At 48.9% G+C, this 18,470-nt stretch overlaps 1 protein-coding gene across 9 annotated transcripts in view; it reads left to right on the plus strand.

Moving 5' to 3' along the window:
- Positions 1 to 18,470, plus strand: part of AGAP1 (ArfGAP with GTPase domain, ankyrin repeat and PH domain 1) — a 561,687-nt gene that overhangs the window by 266,771 nt on the left and 276,446 nt on the right. For all 9 annotated transcript variants that reach the window (XM_061412705.1, XM_061412707.1, XM_061412706.1 and 6 more), the window contains 2 exons: positions 10,463 to 10,590; positions 12,150 to 12,305. In XM_061412705.1, the coding sequence (XP_061268689.1) occupies positions 10,463 to 10,590; positions 12,150 to 12,305 (284 nt within the window). The remainder of the gene's footprint in view (positions 1 to 10,462; positions 10,591 to 12,149; positions 12,306 to 18,470) is intronic.

Genomic DNA, 18,470 nt, shown 5'->3' on the forward strand with positions numbered 1-18,470 from the left:
TGATAATATATCCATTGGAGGGGAAATGGCAACCCACTCCAGTGTTCTTGCCTGGAGACGCCCATGGACAGAGGGGCCTGACGGGCTACGGTCCATTCGGTGGCAGAGAGTCGGACACAACTGAGCGACTGAGGTCACACGCAGCGTGTCCGTGCGAAGGATGCTTTGGAAGGGATCAAGTTGGCTCCAGACAGAGTGGTTGGGTGGTTTTAAAGGTAGGGGCACAAAAGCTGAAAGCTCTGCTATAACAAGGATGATGACTTTCTCCTGGTGGGTCGCTCTGCCGACAGGAAGACTAACACACAGCAAAGAACAGGAGCTCTGGTCTCCCTAAGGAAGATCGGCAAACTCAGATTTAGGAACTATACTTTAGAAGAGGTTAAATGTCCAAACCTGCTCTGAAAGTTTTTAAACTCTGGGGGTTTAGCTGACGTTACACCCCTGAGCTCATATCCCCTTCGAAGAGCACCTTTCAGCCACTTCAAATCATCAAACGATGTGTAATCAGCCTAGAATTCCATCTCCCTTGAAAATATTAATCTTGGGTAAGGGTGATAGGCCTCCCTGGTGGCTCGGTGGTAAGGAACCCATCTGACAATGCAGGAGATACACAGGATCCCCTGGAGAAGGAATGGCAGTCCACTCCAGCATTCTTGCCTGGGAAATCCCATGGACAGAGGAGCCTGGTGGGCTACAGTCCATGGGGTCACAAAGAGTCGGACATGACTGAGCGACTACGCACCAAGGGTAGATTTCAAAACAATGTCTAAGAGCCGGCGTCCTGAGTGAAGACCGTGGCAGCTCGGTCACCGCCCCCTACCCCACCCCTCATCGTGTCCACACACACCCCCCACGTGCCTCCTGTCTCCACTGCCCAGATAGAAGTCACCTGCCTCTTCTCAACCACGTGGACCGGGTGTCCTTTCACAGCGTGGCTCTCGTCACTTGTCCACGAATGGTTTCGGCGGCTCCTGTGTCTGAAGGACACGCTCTACACACGTCACTCTTCTTTGCATACGGGATTCTTACCCCTTGTTTCCATTTCCCTTTAAGCTGCTTCTCTGCCTCCCTCCTCTTGACGTCCCCACTCCGTCCCCACTGGGGAGCCATCTCTTCATTTGTTGACCCGGATGGGGAGTGCTGGTTGAAGATCAGGTACGCATTGACCTTGGAAAGTAAACGAAGCATCCTCGCTAGTGTTTTCAGAGGCGTCCGGAGGCCCATGAAGCTGGCCCATCGTCTTAGAACATGAGCTGACTGTACTTTCCAGCTGGCAGCAAGTGTGGTAGGATTTCAGAGGTGTGTGGGCAGGCATGGCTGTGGGTCCCTGTGGTTCACTAGCTGTCACCAAGCATCACACAGCCCGAGAGGCCTTCAAGGTAGCTCCTTCCGCACTCCCCACCTCCCTCTCTCTTTTTCCTTTTGCTGGTTTTTCTGGCATAGCTTCCTGTATACTCAAAACTTAGATTAGGTGAAAACACGTCTAGGGGATGGGGATAGGATTACCAACAACACAGAATACCCGCCTTTAACGTTCATTAGCTTTGAGAGTTGAGAAAATTTTCACTTCGAACTTTTTTTTAATTCCTAAGTCACAAATTCAGAACTACATGGATAATTTGGTAATTAATTTCTACTTAATTAACAGGATCGTTTAATGATCCCTCAAACTGTAATTTAAAACTGAGTTGAGACATTAGGGGACCTTTTATTTGTTACTGGAAAATTTACAACCCCTGGTGGTTTTCATTATTTGTTGAGGATTTGCCTGATAAGCCCTCCAAGGTTCTAACAGAAGAGCTTTTCAATGCAAAGGCAGTCAGTGTTACCTCTGGGTGGTAGCCCCCAAAATAGAAATAAGACAATGGCATAAACTGCAGCCATGAAATTAAAAGATGCGTGCTCCTTGGAAGGAAAGCTATGACCAAACTAGATAGCGTATTAAAAAGCAGAGACATCACTTTGCTGACAAAGGTCCATCTAGTCAAAACCATGGGATTTCCAGTGTTTACGTACAGATGTGAGAGCTGGACCATAAAGAAAACGGAGTGCCAAAGAATGAGTGTGCCAGGGGTGCACATGTGTCCCCCATCAGAAGACAAGTGGATGAGGAGGCTGTGGTACATATACACAATGGAACATTGCTCTATAAAAAAGGGATGCATTCGAGTCAGTTCTAATGAGGTGCATGAAACTGGAGCCTGTTATACAGAGTGAAGTAAATCAGAGAAACACCCATTCTGCGTATTAAGGCATGTATATGGAATTAGAAGGATGGTGGCGATGATCCTAGATGCGAGGCAGCAAAAGGGCTGCATTCCTGTTTTCTTATTTCTCCCCAACAAGTCCATTACTGTGTCAGCAGGTTTGGATTTGCTGTTTGTTGTCTATGCACATTCAGCCTTCCTCATGCCTTGTCTGCTCACGTATCCTGTGATTTCACTTCTAAGTTTGTTTGTGAGCTCATGATCAGTGGTCTTTGTCTCAGGGAATTCTGAGACCTGGATTAAGAGCACCTCTTCCAGAGATATTCCTATTTACTTCAGTCTGGCTCTTGCATGAAGGTGTGGTTCAAACTAACTTCTGGACCACAAAACTGAGACAAAATCAGCCCCAAAACTCACATAAGTCTGGCCTGTTATTATGAAGTCTGGGGAGTATTTTCTCTCCCTGTAAGCAGGACCAAAGAATTGATGCTTTTGAACTGTGGTGCTGGAGAAGACTCTTGAGAGTCCCTTGGACTGCAAGGAGATCCAGCCAGTCCATCCTAAAGGAGATCAGTCCTGGGTGTTCATTGGAAGGACTGATGCTGAAGCTGAAACTCCAATACTTTGGCCACTTCATGCAAAGAGTTGACTCACTGGAAGAGACCCTGAAGCTGGGAAAGACTGAGGGCAGGAGGAGAAGGGGAAGGCAGAGGATGGAATGGCTGGATGGCATCACCGACTCAAAGGACAAGAATCTGAGCGAGCTCTGAGAAGTAGCGAAGGACAGGGAAGCCTGGCGTGCTGCCCGCCGTGGGGTCACAAAGGGTCAGACACGACTGAGCCACTGCACAACAGCAGCAGTGACCCCCAGCCTCGAAGTCAGACACGACTGAGCTACTGCACAACAGCAGCAGTGACCCCCAGCCTCGAAGTCAGACACGACTGAGCCACTGCACAACAGCAGCAATGACCCCCAGCCTCAAACTGTGCTTTTAAAATATTTTTGCGGAGTAAAAATTAGAGTCTCACACTAGTTGATTTTTTTAATTTTTTAATTGAAGGATAATCTCACGCTAGTTGGTTTTTCTAAGTGTGCCTGTTATAAACATTGAAATAGTCCTGTAATAGATCAATCATTCATACTTCAGTTCCCATCTATCGTTGTTCACTCAGAGCTCTCGCCTTTCCTGGTCTCAACAGCCTGCATCCAGCTCTTCCCAGTAGCCGAAGACTGCCCCCTTGCTCAGGCTTGGCCGGGTTCACACTCAGTCCCCAGTTGGCATCTGATGGTGGCTCCGGGATGTCGGTCAGCCGTGCCTGCTCCTGCACTGCTGTGCTGAGCTGCGGCCCCCAGCTCCCCCAGGCCCCGGACTCACCCACTCCCCAGCGCAGCCCGAGAATGGGGGCCACACTGCTCCTACAGCAGTGTTCACACCACGGAAGCTGACGTTGCTCATGGGGTCGTGCTGGGGGATGTCCAAGAGCAGATCCTTACACACCTGGTTAATGAGTTAAGTCTCCTGTACACTCGGGGAACTGGGGAAAGGCAGGTGAGAGGGTCACCAGTCCTCAGCCTGATGGAGAAGCCCCTGCTCCCCTGGGACCTGGACAGGGAGCTGGTGGGGTTGTAGGATCTCAGTAAGTAGAGTGAAGAACGGATGGGGCAAAAGGGACCGCCCAGCCCAGTGTTTAAGCGGTTCTTGGTGCTCCTGTCTCTGCTAGAACCTTGGAGCTCTGGTTATGAGGTGCCTAGGACACTGCTTCCGGCTTGGGACTCCAAGAGGTGAGAGACCAGGTCACACACCCCGTCCCCTGCCTTCCCTTCCTTCTCTGGGCCCCTGGGTGGCGCTTCGAACATTCCTGTTAATTGACCGATTCCGGTAAATCGTTCAAAGGAGAGAAGATATCTTGCGGATTACATTTGCTAACACTCACTGGACTATGCCAAAAATGTCATCATGGCTAATGAAATTTTAAAAAGCTTAAATGCTTAACTGTGGTGTTGGAGAAGACTCTTGAGAGTCCCTTGGGCTGCAAGGAGATCCAACCAGTCCATCCTAAAGGAAATCAGTCCTGAGCATTCATTGGAAGGACTGATGCTGAAGCTGAAACTCCTGTACTTTGGCCACCTGATCCAAAGAGCTAACTCATTTGAAAAGTCCCTGATGCTGGGAAAGATTGAGGGCAGGAGGAGAAGGGGACGACAGAGGATGAGATGGTTGGATGGCATCACCGACTCAATGGACATGAGTTTGGGTAGGCTCCGGGAGTTGGTGATGAACAGGGAGGCGTGGCGTGCTGCAGTCCATGAGAATGCAGAGTCAGACATGACTGAACAATTGAACTGAATTAGGTGCTTAATTATGGATGTCACAGACATCGAGTGGTACCGTTCAAGGGGAGTGTTAGAGACACCCCTGTCCGGGGACCTCGTCCCGTAAGTAGAGAGCTTGAGGCCAGGACCTGGTGTGAGTGATGATGTGTTGGGTTGGGGAGGAGTAGTTCCTATACCCAGGCACTAGGGATTCAGGGCTGAGAAGCAGAATTGCAGCCTTCAGCACAGCCCTGACTGCTGTGCCCCTGTGTGTGTGTGTGTAAACATGCATTGGTGCTCAGTCAAGACCTGGGTAAAACACTAGCACCTGTGGGTATTTGGGGTGCAGGGTCCCCCTGGAGGAACCTCATGGTTCGAGAGGACAGCTTATCTAGGAGAGGTGATGCTCGAGGTATGGATTCTGAGGAGGAACTGACCGTGAGGTCTGGGCCATGGTGGCAGCTTGTGTAGTGTGTTGTGGGAGGTGTGGTGGGTTCTCTCTGGCATGGCAGTGGGCCTCGAGGCTGGAGGGTGGTCGCGTCGAGTTGGGATTGCCTCCTGTCCCCCTCTGGGGTTCTGAGCCAATTAAGAGATAAGATCCCTGAGGGTCAGATGATTCCTTGTTATGGGTAAAGCTGTACCAGGCAATAACCCTCATCTGGGTTTTCTTGTGTGAAAACCAGAAACGGACTGACTTGGTTCCAGGCGGCAGGGCAGCCCTCACCTTGCCCCTGAGCTCCAGGCACATGGCTCCTGATTGCAGGGGTGGAGAAGGGACAGCCTGTCCCAAGCTGGCGGCCACTTCAGTCACTTAAGTGGGTCGGGCCTTCGCAGGAGGGCTTGGGAAGAGGTCAAAAGAGTTGGGGCTGTGGGTCCCTGGCTCCGTGGGAAGTAATAACGGGAGTGGAGAGCCCTCCACTCCTCCACGTGGAAGAGCCCCGTTTTGCTGAGAACTTTCAGCTCTGACATTGGTGTGGTGACGGGACGTGTCGCAGGACTGTTAGTAGAAGCAGGTCGGGGAGAGCCTTACGAGGCTGCCTGCAGCGTGTTCTGTGGGCGGCAGTGATGCTGGAGACGGCAGGGACGGGGAACGGCCTCGGAGGCTGCCTGAGGAGCCGGCCACGGGCGGGTGGAGTTAGGGTCCAAGCAGTGGTCATGAAGATGAATTTATGAGAAATTCTGGTGGAAGAATCCATCTCTTCCGGCTCCTCTGTCCCTGCCCTGGCGTCGCAGGGGATGGTACAGTTAGAGCTGGGAGACGGTGTGAGACCCAGGCTGGGCCACGTGGACGTCGAGGTGCATCCGGAGCGGGGGTGTGGAGTCAGTCGTTGGATCCACGGTCCCAGAAGCGGGAAGGATGCGGAGCAAGGCTGCATGGATTTGGGAGCCCTTGGCCGGAAGAGAAAACGGCAAAGGAAGCCTCGAGGCACCAAACGTCCATCGAAGGAGGCTGTGAAAGAGGTTCTGCCAGAGAGGAGCCCTCGAGAGTCGGTGTCAGGGGAGGAGGAACCGTCAGTGGTGCCCAGGGCTGCCCAGAGGTCAAGCAGGAGGTGACCAGGCTTCCAGCTGGTCACCAGCAACCTTGGCAATGGCAGGTTTCAACCAAGGGCACAGAGAAGGAAGCCGGGTTGCAGTGGTCAGCACAAGGGAGGGGGCATCAGGGAGAGTCTGTGCCGGCACAGGGCAGAAGGGTGCACAGGCCCGTCCTGGGAGCGCCGGGGTCTGGCGGGGCAGTGTTTCGAGCACTCCTGGAGGCAGATGGACTGCGTCTGAGCCCCTCTGCCGATGGCTCCCCCTGCCTCGTTTTCCTCGTCTGCAAAATGGGACTGTAAGGGTTAAATGGGTTAGTAGACAGGATGCTCAGGGCTTCCCTGGTGACCCAGCGGTAAAGAATCCTCCTGCCAGTGCAGGAGACCTGGGTTTGATCCCTGGGTTGGAAAGATCCCCTGGAGAAGGGAATGGCAACCCACTAAGGTATTCTTGCCTGGAGAATCCCATGGACAGAGGAGCCTGGCGGGCTACAGTCCACGGGGCTGCAAAGAGTCAGAGACGACTTAGGCGCTAAACATCGGCAGACATGATGCTCAGCCTCCTGGCCCGTTGTTCAGGTGTAAAGGTCAAAGGTGGTGGGGGAGGGAAAGAAGGGGGAGGGGAGAGGACAGGAGGATGCCCCCCAGATCCTGGTGAGCGGTGGACCTGACTCCCTTGAGGGGACCAGACTCATTCTTTCTGCTCCTCCTTCAGTGCGAATGATTTGAGAACCAGGAGAAGCAGAAATTGGGCATTAGGCCAGGTTTTAATGAGGTCTTATTTGGGAGCTATCCGAGAGTCTTATTTTTACACACTAATTAAAGGGTGTCATTTATCATCTCTCCAATAGAAAATTCAAAATCTGTGCAGAAAGTAACTGTGTAACTCGCTTTTTCTGGTTGCTTCAGTTCTTGAATCAACTTCTTTTTAATTGAAGAAGGGAAGTATATTTGTGAAAGTATAATCAAGGGCACAGCTGAAAACTAAAGATCTCAAGGTCATCACGCAGGTCGAGAAGGGGCCACTGCCAGCCCCCAGTAGCCACTCAGGCCTCTCCCAGGTCGTGGAAGTTGCTTCCTTATTTTTGAAGTTGCTACAGTGAGATTATGGATACAGTTAAAGGGTATCTATCACCCAAGTAAAACTTCAAAATTGTGGAGGGTGCGATACTTACTCACTCATTTGTTTATATTTGAGTGTATTTAATATTTTTCCCTTCCAGTTTGACTGAGCTATAACCGACACACCATGTAAGGTACACAGTGCAGTGACTCAACTTGCATCGTGAAATGATATCGCAGTGAGTTTAGTGAACATCCACCACCTCATATAGATAAAAAATTAAAGAAATGGAAACATGTCTTCCTTTGATGAGAGCGCCTAGAATGCACTCTGTTAATGACTTTCATCTGTAACAAGAGCAGTGTTGATTATGTTTATCACATTGTATGTTAGTCCCTAGGAAGCGACTTTTAAGACAGCACCAAGCACTGCTGTTGGGATACCAGGTTAATGAGATTGGCTAGCGTCTGGTGGCGTGCTGCTGTTCACGCAGTCGCAAAGAGTCAGGCACGACTCAGCGACTGAACAGCAACAACACCTGGGAAGGGAGGAAACAATTTCAGGGTCTGCCCCTGACAGCATTTCAGACTTGGGCTTAGCTCCTGTGGCAGCTTTATACAAAAGCATGGCGCCAAAACTGGCAAAACATCACAGCTTGATGATAAAGGGTCCAGATCCTTTTAAGTCAGCTCAAGTGATTGTGTTTCTGTTTTATTCATTCATTGCATGTACTTATATAAAATATGTAACATTCACTTGTGGAGTGATTAAATGCAGACAAAACTCAGTGATTATAAAGATTGCCCAGCCAGTATAATCTGAGGGGTAAATAAGATTCATGTTTTAAGTCAACTGACCTTCAGATGTTCTGGATATCAGGCGCAGTTGATGGCTATAGTTACAGGAGAACAGATATCAGGCGCAGTTGATGACTGGAGTTACAGAACAGAGCCTCCCTGCTCTGGGACCCCATTTCCCTTGAGCTGTTACTGGGGAGGAGGCCTCATCCACGTACGCGGCCCAACCCAGCTCTGTGGCCACAGTGGGCGGGAGGCTTTTCACTGTGAAAAAGAAGGTGGCTCAGCCTCACAAAACAGTCACTGTGTCTCCTCATCCTTCTTGAGTCAGATACTTGCATTGTCCCCTATGAAGTGCCCCCCACTTTTATGGGTTATCCTGTATTTCTGATGCAGTCTATGTATTTTAGCACAAAATATTTGTAACTCATTTCCTTGCTTCCGTTTGTGGGTAGACATAAAAATAATGGTGAAATAAAACAAATAGAGTTAAAAGTTCTAGTTAGGCTTAAAAGAATGCTATGAGTTATTAGAGGCTGTGACTTCATATTTTGTTATAAATGTGGCAAAGCAGTAATTCCATGGACAGAAGAACCTTGGTACTTAATGTGTGGTTGATGCTTTGCATGGCCCTTTCAGTCCCCATGTGGGAGTCTTATGGGTAAAGGTTCTCTCTGCCCATGGACTTGCTCTTTCTAGCCTCCGTGTGAGGAGGAGAGAAAATTCTTTTCCATTTGGAGTGTCATAAAATGAGGATTTTAATAATGTGTTTGACTTGTTTTAGAAAGTTTCTCAACTCTCCCCCTTAGAGTGTAAAACACTTACCGAGAATGTCTATAGAGTTGTCCAAATAGTTTTGCCCTGTTTAATTCTGATGTTTATGCTTTTTCTATGAGATTTAAGATGAAATCCTGTATGGTCATCCAACTGAATAGTAGCTCTGAGGTCAGGAGGAGAATAAAAATGCATTATTAGAGTTGATCATCAAAATAAAAAAAGTTCTTTCTTTTTGTTTTTTTAATGGAAGTAAATTGGCGGTCACCCTGACGGTCGTGATTGTAAGTTATTTAACTTTCGGTCTCGGAATCTCAGCTCACCTATACAGCACATGTTTTGCAGGTGTTGGGAGCTGTTCTTGGGTTTTAGTTTCGAGTTCGCATAATGATTTTTGAAATATTCGAATGTGCATCTTCAAAGACCCCAGATCAATACGCCAATGGCTTTGAAATGACAGAGTGCTGCGATATTCCTCTGTAATTTAAACATGATTAGCTGATGAAGGTTATGATCAATACACTATGGGAAGATAAATTAATTGATATCATCCTTTCAGGATGATAAGAGGCCTATCGGAGGTGGGATGTAACTGATGAGGCTGCTGTTTGGTCTCTGTGAGCCATTTTTTATATATTGCATTTCCACTTAATCATATTTATACATCATTCATTTACATGAAAGCCGTGAGCTGTGGACAAACCAGCTCCTTATTAACACTGTATTCATTTGGACAAGAAATGATCCGCGGCCACTGTGTGCTCCTTCTGTGTCATAACCTGCTGCTGGGGGCAGTGCGTGTTCCTTTGCATGGATGTCTTTAAAAATAGCCACTCTGGGCAAAGACAAGGATTGAATATCATTGAACTTAATTACAGCTCGTCCCCAAAGACACACGTCTACTCAAATAAAACCTGCAGTTATTCTCCTGTAGTGACACCTATTGGTGTAGGAAGAGTTTTCTAATCCTTGACTTCCTTTCCAATTAAATCCAGTATGCCTTATCAGCCAGCCTATTTGCCAGAAGTTATGACTGGTGGAATTTAGATTTGTATTGATTAAGATAAACTTTCAATGTGTGCAGCTGTATATTTAAATTAAAAAAAATATTTGAGATAATTACATATCCTTGAATATAATTCTATGCAGTCACTTGTAGAGTTGAGAGTAATTCTTTAGGCTATGCAAAAATAAATAAATAAATAAATAAAATAGATTTTTTGGTTCCCAAAAGGATTTGGTTTAAATTCCCCTGTCTTATTTAGGATGATTTTTGCTGCAAGTAATTGGGGAGAAAAAATCATTAGAATGATTTAAACAAGATAGATGTGTATTTTTTGTGGTTTACCTATAAAGCTTCTGAGGCAGTCTGCACAGGGCTGTCAAGGGCTTATGTCCCACCAAGTGTGGCTTCTACCCCCCAAGGTCACTGCCAGGGCTGCAGCTGGAAGGAAAAGGTCATAAGGGAGAAATAGGCCAAGGGCATCTCTCTTGAGGGAGCTTCCGGGATGCTGCCACATGACCCTCCTGCTGACATCCTATTGGCCAGGACTTGCCTGCGTGGCCACGTTTATCTGGGGGGCAGGGGGATGGACCAGGGGAAGCCCCAGGGAATGGCGTGTCTCTTCTGGTCATCCTGTGCTCGACTGAAAGTCGGGAATTATGTTAACCGTGGACCCGGGGGACAGTGGATGATGGGGGCGGTCCTGGGCCTCTGCCACGTGCCCTGGGTTTGGAGAGCGGCCTCACAGAGACCTCCTCTGTCTCCTTGCCCGCAGTTGCCCAGAAGATTGTCGCCACGAGGAAGAAGCAGCAGCTGTCCATAGGTCCCTGCAAGTCCCTCCCCAACTCGCCCAGCCACTCGTCAGTCTGCTCCGCACAGGTGTCCGCCGTGCACATCAGCCAGGTACGTCGGTCCCCTGAGAGGCTGGGCTGAAAGGCAGGTACGAGCCCCCGAGGACATGCCTGCCAGAGAGGGTGCTCACCCAGCTCCAAGGTGGATTTCCTGTTTGTTTCAACTTTGCAAATAACAGCATGTCTGTAACTCACATAACATCTTCAGAAACTGCTGTGGCCCAGTGGTTTTTATGGGAATCAGTCTTTAATGCTCCCATCTCCATGCTGTCTCTGCTCTTGATTTAAATGACCCCGAGTTGGTCCTTGTTCTCGTCTGCTTGTAGGCTGAGCAGTTGTGGGTAAATCTCATTGGCTCATCCCACAATATGCTTCAAGATGGTAGCAGTTCTGGGTTAGAGTCCCCTTTTCCCTTATGCCCTATGGAAACTGGTAACTTTTTTTTTTAAGTCTTTGCTGAATGTTACAATAATGCTTCCCCTGTTTTATATTTTATGGGTTTTTTTTGGCCACGTGTGTGCATGTCGGAACTTAGCTTCTCGAAGAAGGATCGAACCTACACCCCTGCACTGGAGTTTTAACCTCTGGACCTCCAGAGAAGTCCCGCTAGTATCTTTCTATTGCAACATTTTGCTGTTTATTTGGAAGCAAATAATATATAAGTCACTTTGAAGAACCTAACCAAAATCCCAGAGAGGTACAGTTGGCTTATCTTTGCCTGCTGTCCTGTCTTCGGTTTACATTTCTCATACAGGTGTTATGTTGATACTTTTTAAACAGATTTAGCGAGAAGGTTAGGCAACCTCTGTTTGGTTCCTTGAGGAGAAGGGAAGTGCATTTACAGGAGGGCCCTACAAAGGTACCGTCAAGGCTGTTAACGTCCCCACCACTGGCATCTACAATTCTCTCTGAATTTTGAAGTATCTTCCAGATGCATCCACATTTCTAAGAGGTCATTTTCTTTTTTGAAAACTATTTTTTTAATATAATTGATTCACAGCATTGCATTAATTTCTGCTGTATAGCAGAGTGTCATCTATACACGTATTAGTACATACATCCCTTCTCTTTTAGATTCTTCGTCCATAGAGGCCATTACAGAGTGTTGAGCATTATTCCCTTGTGCTGTGCAGCAGGTCTTTATTAGTCATCTTTTTATATATAGTAGTGTGTATATGTCAATCCCAGTCTCCCGATTTATCCCTCTAAGAGGTCATTTTCAAAATGTGAGTTCTGGTCCTCTGGGGCACAATTGTGCTCTTTCTGCCTCTAATCTAGCGCAGTGAAGGGACCACGGAAACCACTTAGTTCAACCAGTCCCTTCCTTTTTCAGAGGAAATAGAAAATAATTACATTTTCACTCTGAAGAAAAATTAAACGAAAGAGATTTCCCTGCCTTCAGTCCCTTTTCTTAGCTGAAATGACGCCGAGCTGATCGCTCTCTTCTAGAAGGACACCGAGCATCCTTCATGCCGATGCCACCAGCCAGTGGGAGGGGCCGGCGCGCCGGTCCGGCTGCACCTGCTGTGTGTGACTTACGGTCCCACGCAGGTGGTGAGTGAGGCTCCCGGGGCGGGTCCCTAACGCAGCCTTGGCTTCGGATCGTTGCAGACGAGTAACGGCGGCGGGAGCCTGAGCGACTACTCCTCCTCCGTGCCGTCCACGCCGAGCACCAGCCAGAAGGAGCTCCGCATCGACGTGCCGCCCGCAGCCAACACGCCCACGCCCGTCCGCAAGCAGTCCAAGCGCCGGTCCAACCTCTTCACTGTGAGTGTCCCCCGGGGCTCGGAGCGTGGGTCCCGAGACGGTCACCGAGTGGTCCTCTGGCCACCAGGTGGTCAGGAAGGGCGCTGAGTTCCGTGGGCTCTCAGAATATTGCGGGATGCCGAGGTGCAGGTGCTGAGAAAGCTGGGATGTGCTCAGTTGCAGGGAGTCAGAAACGAAGAGCCAGGAGTCGGATAAAGGTGTCCCTGGTCCTGCGACTCTCTTGGTCTCCCGTTAGACACGTGCAGGTGGCAGACTGCCAGGACTCCCCGCACGTGTGCATCCAGCCTTCGAGATGAGATGTGTAAGCCCTATAGGCGGACAAACCCCCTGCTCCTTAGGCTGGAGCGCCGAGGACTTCCTCAGGGTCTGTAGAGGCTCACGGGCCTGTCCACTTGGAATTTTCTTCAGAACCATGTGCAGGGCTCTGGTGTGCATCAGCTCTCAGGGCTCAGGTTTATGAGCTTGGAATCTGTGCATGGGAACCAGGCGTGTATAGTTTTTTAAAAGCTCCCTGAGCAGTTGGGCTGTCCCCTTTACAACAGAGGACACAAAAGCGTGGCCACCCTGTCCATCCCCTTACACACAGCAGACATTACCAATCAATGGTGGAGAAGGCTTTGCAGTTGAGCCCAGAACTCCAGACTCAGAACTCGGGGCAGAGCTACTGCCATGCATGGCTGGAGTCATTTGACTTGAGAAGAACACTTTCCCTCCTGGGACTAGGTCTGTGCATTACGAGTATACAAGCTTTCAAACCAGGGCTTCTCATCCAGATGCTTTTGCTCTGCCAGGAATTGGGCAGTTTCTGGAGAAGGTCTGAGTTGTCTCAGCTTGGGGTGGGGTGGGGGGGTGTGGGCGTGGTCTTGCAGAGTTCTAGTCTGGGTACCAGCCACGGAGGCGTTCAACATCCCACAGTGCACAGGCCGGCCGCACAAAAAAGATGTCTCCAGCGTCCAGTGTCTTGTCTTAGAAACAAAAATTTGACTTGTCTTAGAAAGTTGCTCAACTCTAGCATACAGCGTCAGGGTGCTCTGTTTCCAGCCAGGTGATTTCTCCTCTTGGTTGGTCCCTGGGTTGGGAAGATCCCCTGGAGAAGGGAATGGCAACCCACTCCAGTACTCTTGCCTGGAGAATCCCACGGACAGAGGAGCCTGGCAGGCTACCGTCCATGGGGTTGCAAAGATTCGGACACGACTGAGTGACTGACCCTTTTTCTTGATTGATTATAACTGACTTCAGTGCAAAGAAGTTCAGTATTTCCTGGCTCGAGCTAAAGGAGGCTTCTACAGAAGTAGCCACAAGTCTGTTATCTGACCCACTGCCCTGATTTGAAGATGGCAGGGGTTTTTTTGTTTGTTATTTTGGTGGTGCAGCACGTGGGATCTTAGTTCCCTGGACAGGGATCGAACCTGCGCCCCCTGTATTGGAAGTGGGGAATCTTATTGTTGGACAGCCGCAGAAGTCCCTGGAGATGGCGTTCTCCATGGTGAAGGAGGGCGCCAGGTACAGCGGATCCCCTGGCCCTCTCCACCATGTCCATGGCAGTTTCCCATCAGATGGTCTTCATTGCCGGGGTGTGTTGCCAGCAGCACGCACTCCCTCCTCACAACTGCTCCCTTCCTCGGCTCCTTGCCCCATGCCATGTGAGTTCCGGCAGGCGCTGCTGTTGGAGGGCCAGAGTGAGGATCAGACAGGCTCAGCCCCTGGCCTCCACTGCCTGGGGCTGTGTGACCTTGGGCAAGGAACTCAACCTCTCTGAACCGGAAACAGCAGTAGTTGCAGAGAGGTTGCTAGAAGATTCCCTGTAGGGGTGACGAGTCCTTTGCTTTCATTTTTATCTCACCACCCCACTGTTATGGAGTGACTTACATTAGTGCATAAGCAAAAGTGGCTGTAGATTGGGAGGGAGGTACTTAGGTGTGTGCAAAATGCAGGTACCTACCTGATACGCTTAGAGACATCCACTATGAGACGCTGCACTGTGGGATTTCTTCAGACACGCTGAGAACAGCAGCAGTCACCTAAACAGCACTCGTGGCTTATCCATCCACCTGTCACACGTCTGCACACCCAGGTGGGGGCTTCCAGGTGAGGCAGGGTCACCTCAGAGAACAGGCCGTGGATTGACCCAGGGCTCCATGGACCTGAGGAGAGCCCACTGCTGAAGGCGCAGAGAGGGCGGGTGGGTCGTGAGCGGGACACTGGCATAGCGGGGAGGAGGGGCCCTGGAATGTGGGCCAGGGCATGTTCTGTGTGTTTGACACTTCTTCTAGGGCATGGCAGGAGGACAGGACACCCAGGCTCACGACACCTCCTCAGGGTCACCTTTCTTGGTCACTGGCTTTGGTCTGTCTTCAAGGCAAGAGGCAAGAAGCTGGGAAGTCTCTTTGAAATGGGGCTGCTCCAGCACATTCCATCCCACACCTATGTGGGCACCTCTGGGGTCTGAAGGTGCTGGAAAGTAGCGTCCTGGGCCCTGCCCACTGGGTACCTGCCAAAGGAGACATGTTTAAGGCAGGAAGAAGCAGATGAACAGGTGATAACTGTTCATAACAGATGAACAGATAACTCAGGTGATAAGCCTGCCCTTCCCTGCTGCTGTCTGCACGGCCAGATTTGTTTTCCATCAGGCGTGGGTGTCGTCAGAGTCAACCTGGGTTCAAGAGGAGGTGGACGGGGATGGGGGTGCTGCCCGCCCAGAGGAGAGCAGACGGATGGGACCCCCACCTCCGCAGTTGGAGCCGTGCACACATGTATACACTGAGTCCAGGCGCCCAGACAGCGGCCAGCTGTCCAGGCCAGGTGGGGCAGGGCCAGAACCAGTGCAGACCTGTCCTTATGGTGACTGGAAATCCCCATTGATCGTGTCGTAATTAATGCAGCTGGTGATGGAGGCGAGGGCCTGCCTGTGAACCAGGGCAGGGTCCAGGCTCGATCTCTCCGTGTTGGAAAGTGGCCTGAGAGTAAATCCTTTCAGAAGCTGAATCCATTGCACTGTTGCTCCTAGTGGGAACAGGAATCGGGGTCATGAAGAAGCTACCTTCACGGCAGGCTTGCTCATGGCATTGAAGAAGACTGAAAATCTGCATCTTCATCACTGCCAGCTTTGACACCGAACAAAGCGCCGGCGTGATGGTGATGGTGACGGGTGGGCGTTGCACGCTGAAGATCTCAGAAGTGATAACTCCACTAGATGTCAGTGTCACCCAGGGAATGACAAGAGGCAAATTGATTTCGAAATCGTGGCCAATTAAGAAACTAGATTCTCCTTGTTACCGGCTTGCTCCTATTCTTAAATATGTAAAATGTCATAACCTCCTCATCCCTGGCGATTGTTAGTAATCACTGGCTTCAATTAGCGAAAAGCGCATTTATTGAAAAATGTGTATTAGGAGGACGGAAGTGCCCTACATCGACCAATCTTAGTGAATAAAAACCCACTCAGGCTGGGACGGTTATGCCCAGATGAAGGAGCTTCGTTTTCCTTACTTACGAAGATCCTCCTAAAGAGGCCAGCGTTAATTAAGTTGTACACGCACCAGTCTGCAAACACCGTGCTTATAAATTTTATAAATGACCTGTAGTGTGCCACCCTGGGCTAACGTTCTTCAGTCCCAGATGCTTCTGTCTGTATACACACACATGCAAAAATAAGCAAAAATCTGAGCAAAAATAAATCACACACACCTTTTACAAAAGACTACAAACTTGCAGATCTCTCTTATAGTAGCAAGTTTTGTGTTCTGTTGGCAGTAGGAACCATCAGTCACTAATAAAAAAGCTGAATGATATTGTATCTTGCTTGTTTCTTTGAAAAATAATTTATTTAAAGGCTATATATATTTTTTAATATATATTTAATATATTAAAAAAAAATATTTAAAGGCTATATCCATCGAATTCCTGCTTCTGTAATATACGCTCTTAGGATGAGTAGTTTCATAGCCCTGATTTATTAACATGTGGTTCAAATGTTTTATTAGTAAGTATTTTCAAACATACAGGAATTTTAAAACACATGCATATACTCACCCTGCAGCTCATAGACTGCGAGCATTTTTCTGCCACTGCTGCTGCTACTTCTTCTAGGAATAACCCCGTCATAGATAAAGAGTGCACCTCCGGAATATCCATCCCCCTACCCCCCCAGCCCCCCATCTGGGGATCGGCATTCCTTTGGATGCAGTGTCTGTTATCTGCGTCCACGGCTTAAACTCACTCCTCTACGTGTCCGCAAATTGTCCGGTGGACAATTTATAATCCTGATGTCACTTACATGCTTATTTCTCAAAGCTTGCCATATAATGCCGACACCCCAGAATAGAGCCAAGCATACCCAGTAACCAAAGATTGTGAAAAGCCATTACCCAGTTCATAGAGACTCTCTGTAAAAAAATAAGGCAGAGGAATTGATAGCATAAATAGACCTGTTTGAACGGTATTTTGTCTTCTGCAGGGCAGGGAGCGAGGGTCCTGTGACGTGCGCTCCAGCAGGCTTGGACTCGCTCATCAGTTGCAGGGGGGAAGCCGGGTCTCAGTGTGGTAGCGAGGGCACTTGGCCATGATGCTCCTTGTTCTCGGGAGCAGGCCGCTGGTGGGGCGCCCCTCACAGCTGTCTTTATCACCTGAGGGGCGGCTGAACGTGTGTCTGACGAAGGAGGTGGTGATTAGGTTTATCCTAGCCTTCCTTTCTGCTGCGTTCACTGTGCAGAGGCTCTGCGGTCGCTCTCCCGGCCCCCCGTGGCTTTCTGTGTTGGGTGTGATAAACTCTTGTTAGGGTTCTGGTGGTGTGCCAGGCGGGTGCCTTGCACACTCACTCCTGACCCCCCAGCAGCGGTACCCAGGGCAGCTTTGGATCTGACGCTTTCGCGGAGCCATTTGAGTGGCATTGTGAGGCTGTGCTGTGGGTGCTGTAGTCTCAGGCCTGGCAGAAATAGCAGGAGAACTTACTGGGAATCCATACGTGCTGCGGTGTTTTATGTCCAACGGGTTTGTTGCAGTTTGGCTGTTGGATTTCTGTTTTATGAAATATATCACAGACTGCTGTACCAAAAGTCACTGTAGGATGGAGAGACAGTAAACCCTTCTGCCTAACAAATTATCACCACTCTGTCCATGAAGTTTTAGTTTTATGGTTCTCTCCAGCCAAGTGTGAGAGTCATCGGGAATTTCTGCTGCATTTTGGCGGGGAAGTTTTCCCTCAGTTTCTACCTCATTCATCTCAGGGTATGTGATCAGAGGTGGAGTTTAGTTCCTGATCCTGCTTCCTCTGAAATCTGGAATTCTCTGACAACAGAGTGGCTGTGGAGACAGATGTGCTGCCTTGAGGAAGATGTTAATTTTTTTTTTTAATGTTTGTTTTGTTAATTATTCTGATTAATAGAGAATAATGAAGACAGATTTCCAGATTTAGAAATTCAGAGTTCTTAAAATTCCAAAGTACCATTAGTGGTCTCTACTGATTTGAAACCATTTTAAATGTCATCCCTGTGAGCTTTGAAGCTCGTTTACAAATAGAAACCTCAAATTCCAGCTTTCTCATGAACTGAGACATAGGGGAAAGAGAACTTATATAAAAGCTGTTACATAGCTCTTACCGCAGGTTATTAATTAAACAGTTAATTAATTAAAGAGAAAAGTGAGCCCCTAACTCTTTAAAGTTCACGACAAGGAATTACTTCCCACCGAGCCCAAAGGTTAAACATCACGTTCTTCATTCTTCCACCACTTTCTGTGTGTTGCTTGTTCGTTTCCTGGTACCTCTCTCCAAGCTTCTAGGATCCTAAAGAAAAGCAGGTGCGCAGTGCCTGGCTCTGAGTAGGTGCTCGGTAGATAATGCCAGCTTCTTAGCCTCATCAGGGAAGCCTGTCTTCTGTGGAGCCCGAGGGCTCGTTGCAGTCCCTGATCTGGGTTTACATCATGGGAGCTTTTCTCCTCATGCCCCATGACATCACTCCCTTTAATATTAAAAATATATATATACACATATATCAGCTGCACCATCTCACACCCTTTAAAACGGGATTTCATTAGCGCCTCGTTGCCGCACTGGACACCACAAATTCTGCTCATTTCATATATCATCTCAGATTTGAAAAGCACATGGAAATGTTTCTCCATTTTCAATATTGCGTGAGTAATGTTCCCATTGAAAAGTAATGGAGT

The sequence above is a fragment of the Bos javanicus genome, chromosome 3, assembly GCF_032452875.1.
Source record: "Bos javanicus breed banteng chromosome 3, ARS-OSU_banteng_1.0, whole genome shotgun sequence".
NCBI lineage: Eukaryota > Metazoa > Chordata > Mammalia > Artiodactyla > Bovidae > Bos > Bos javanicus.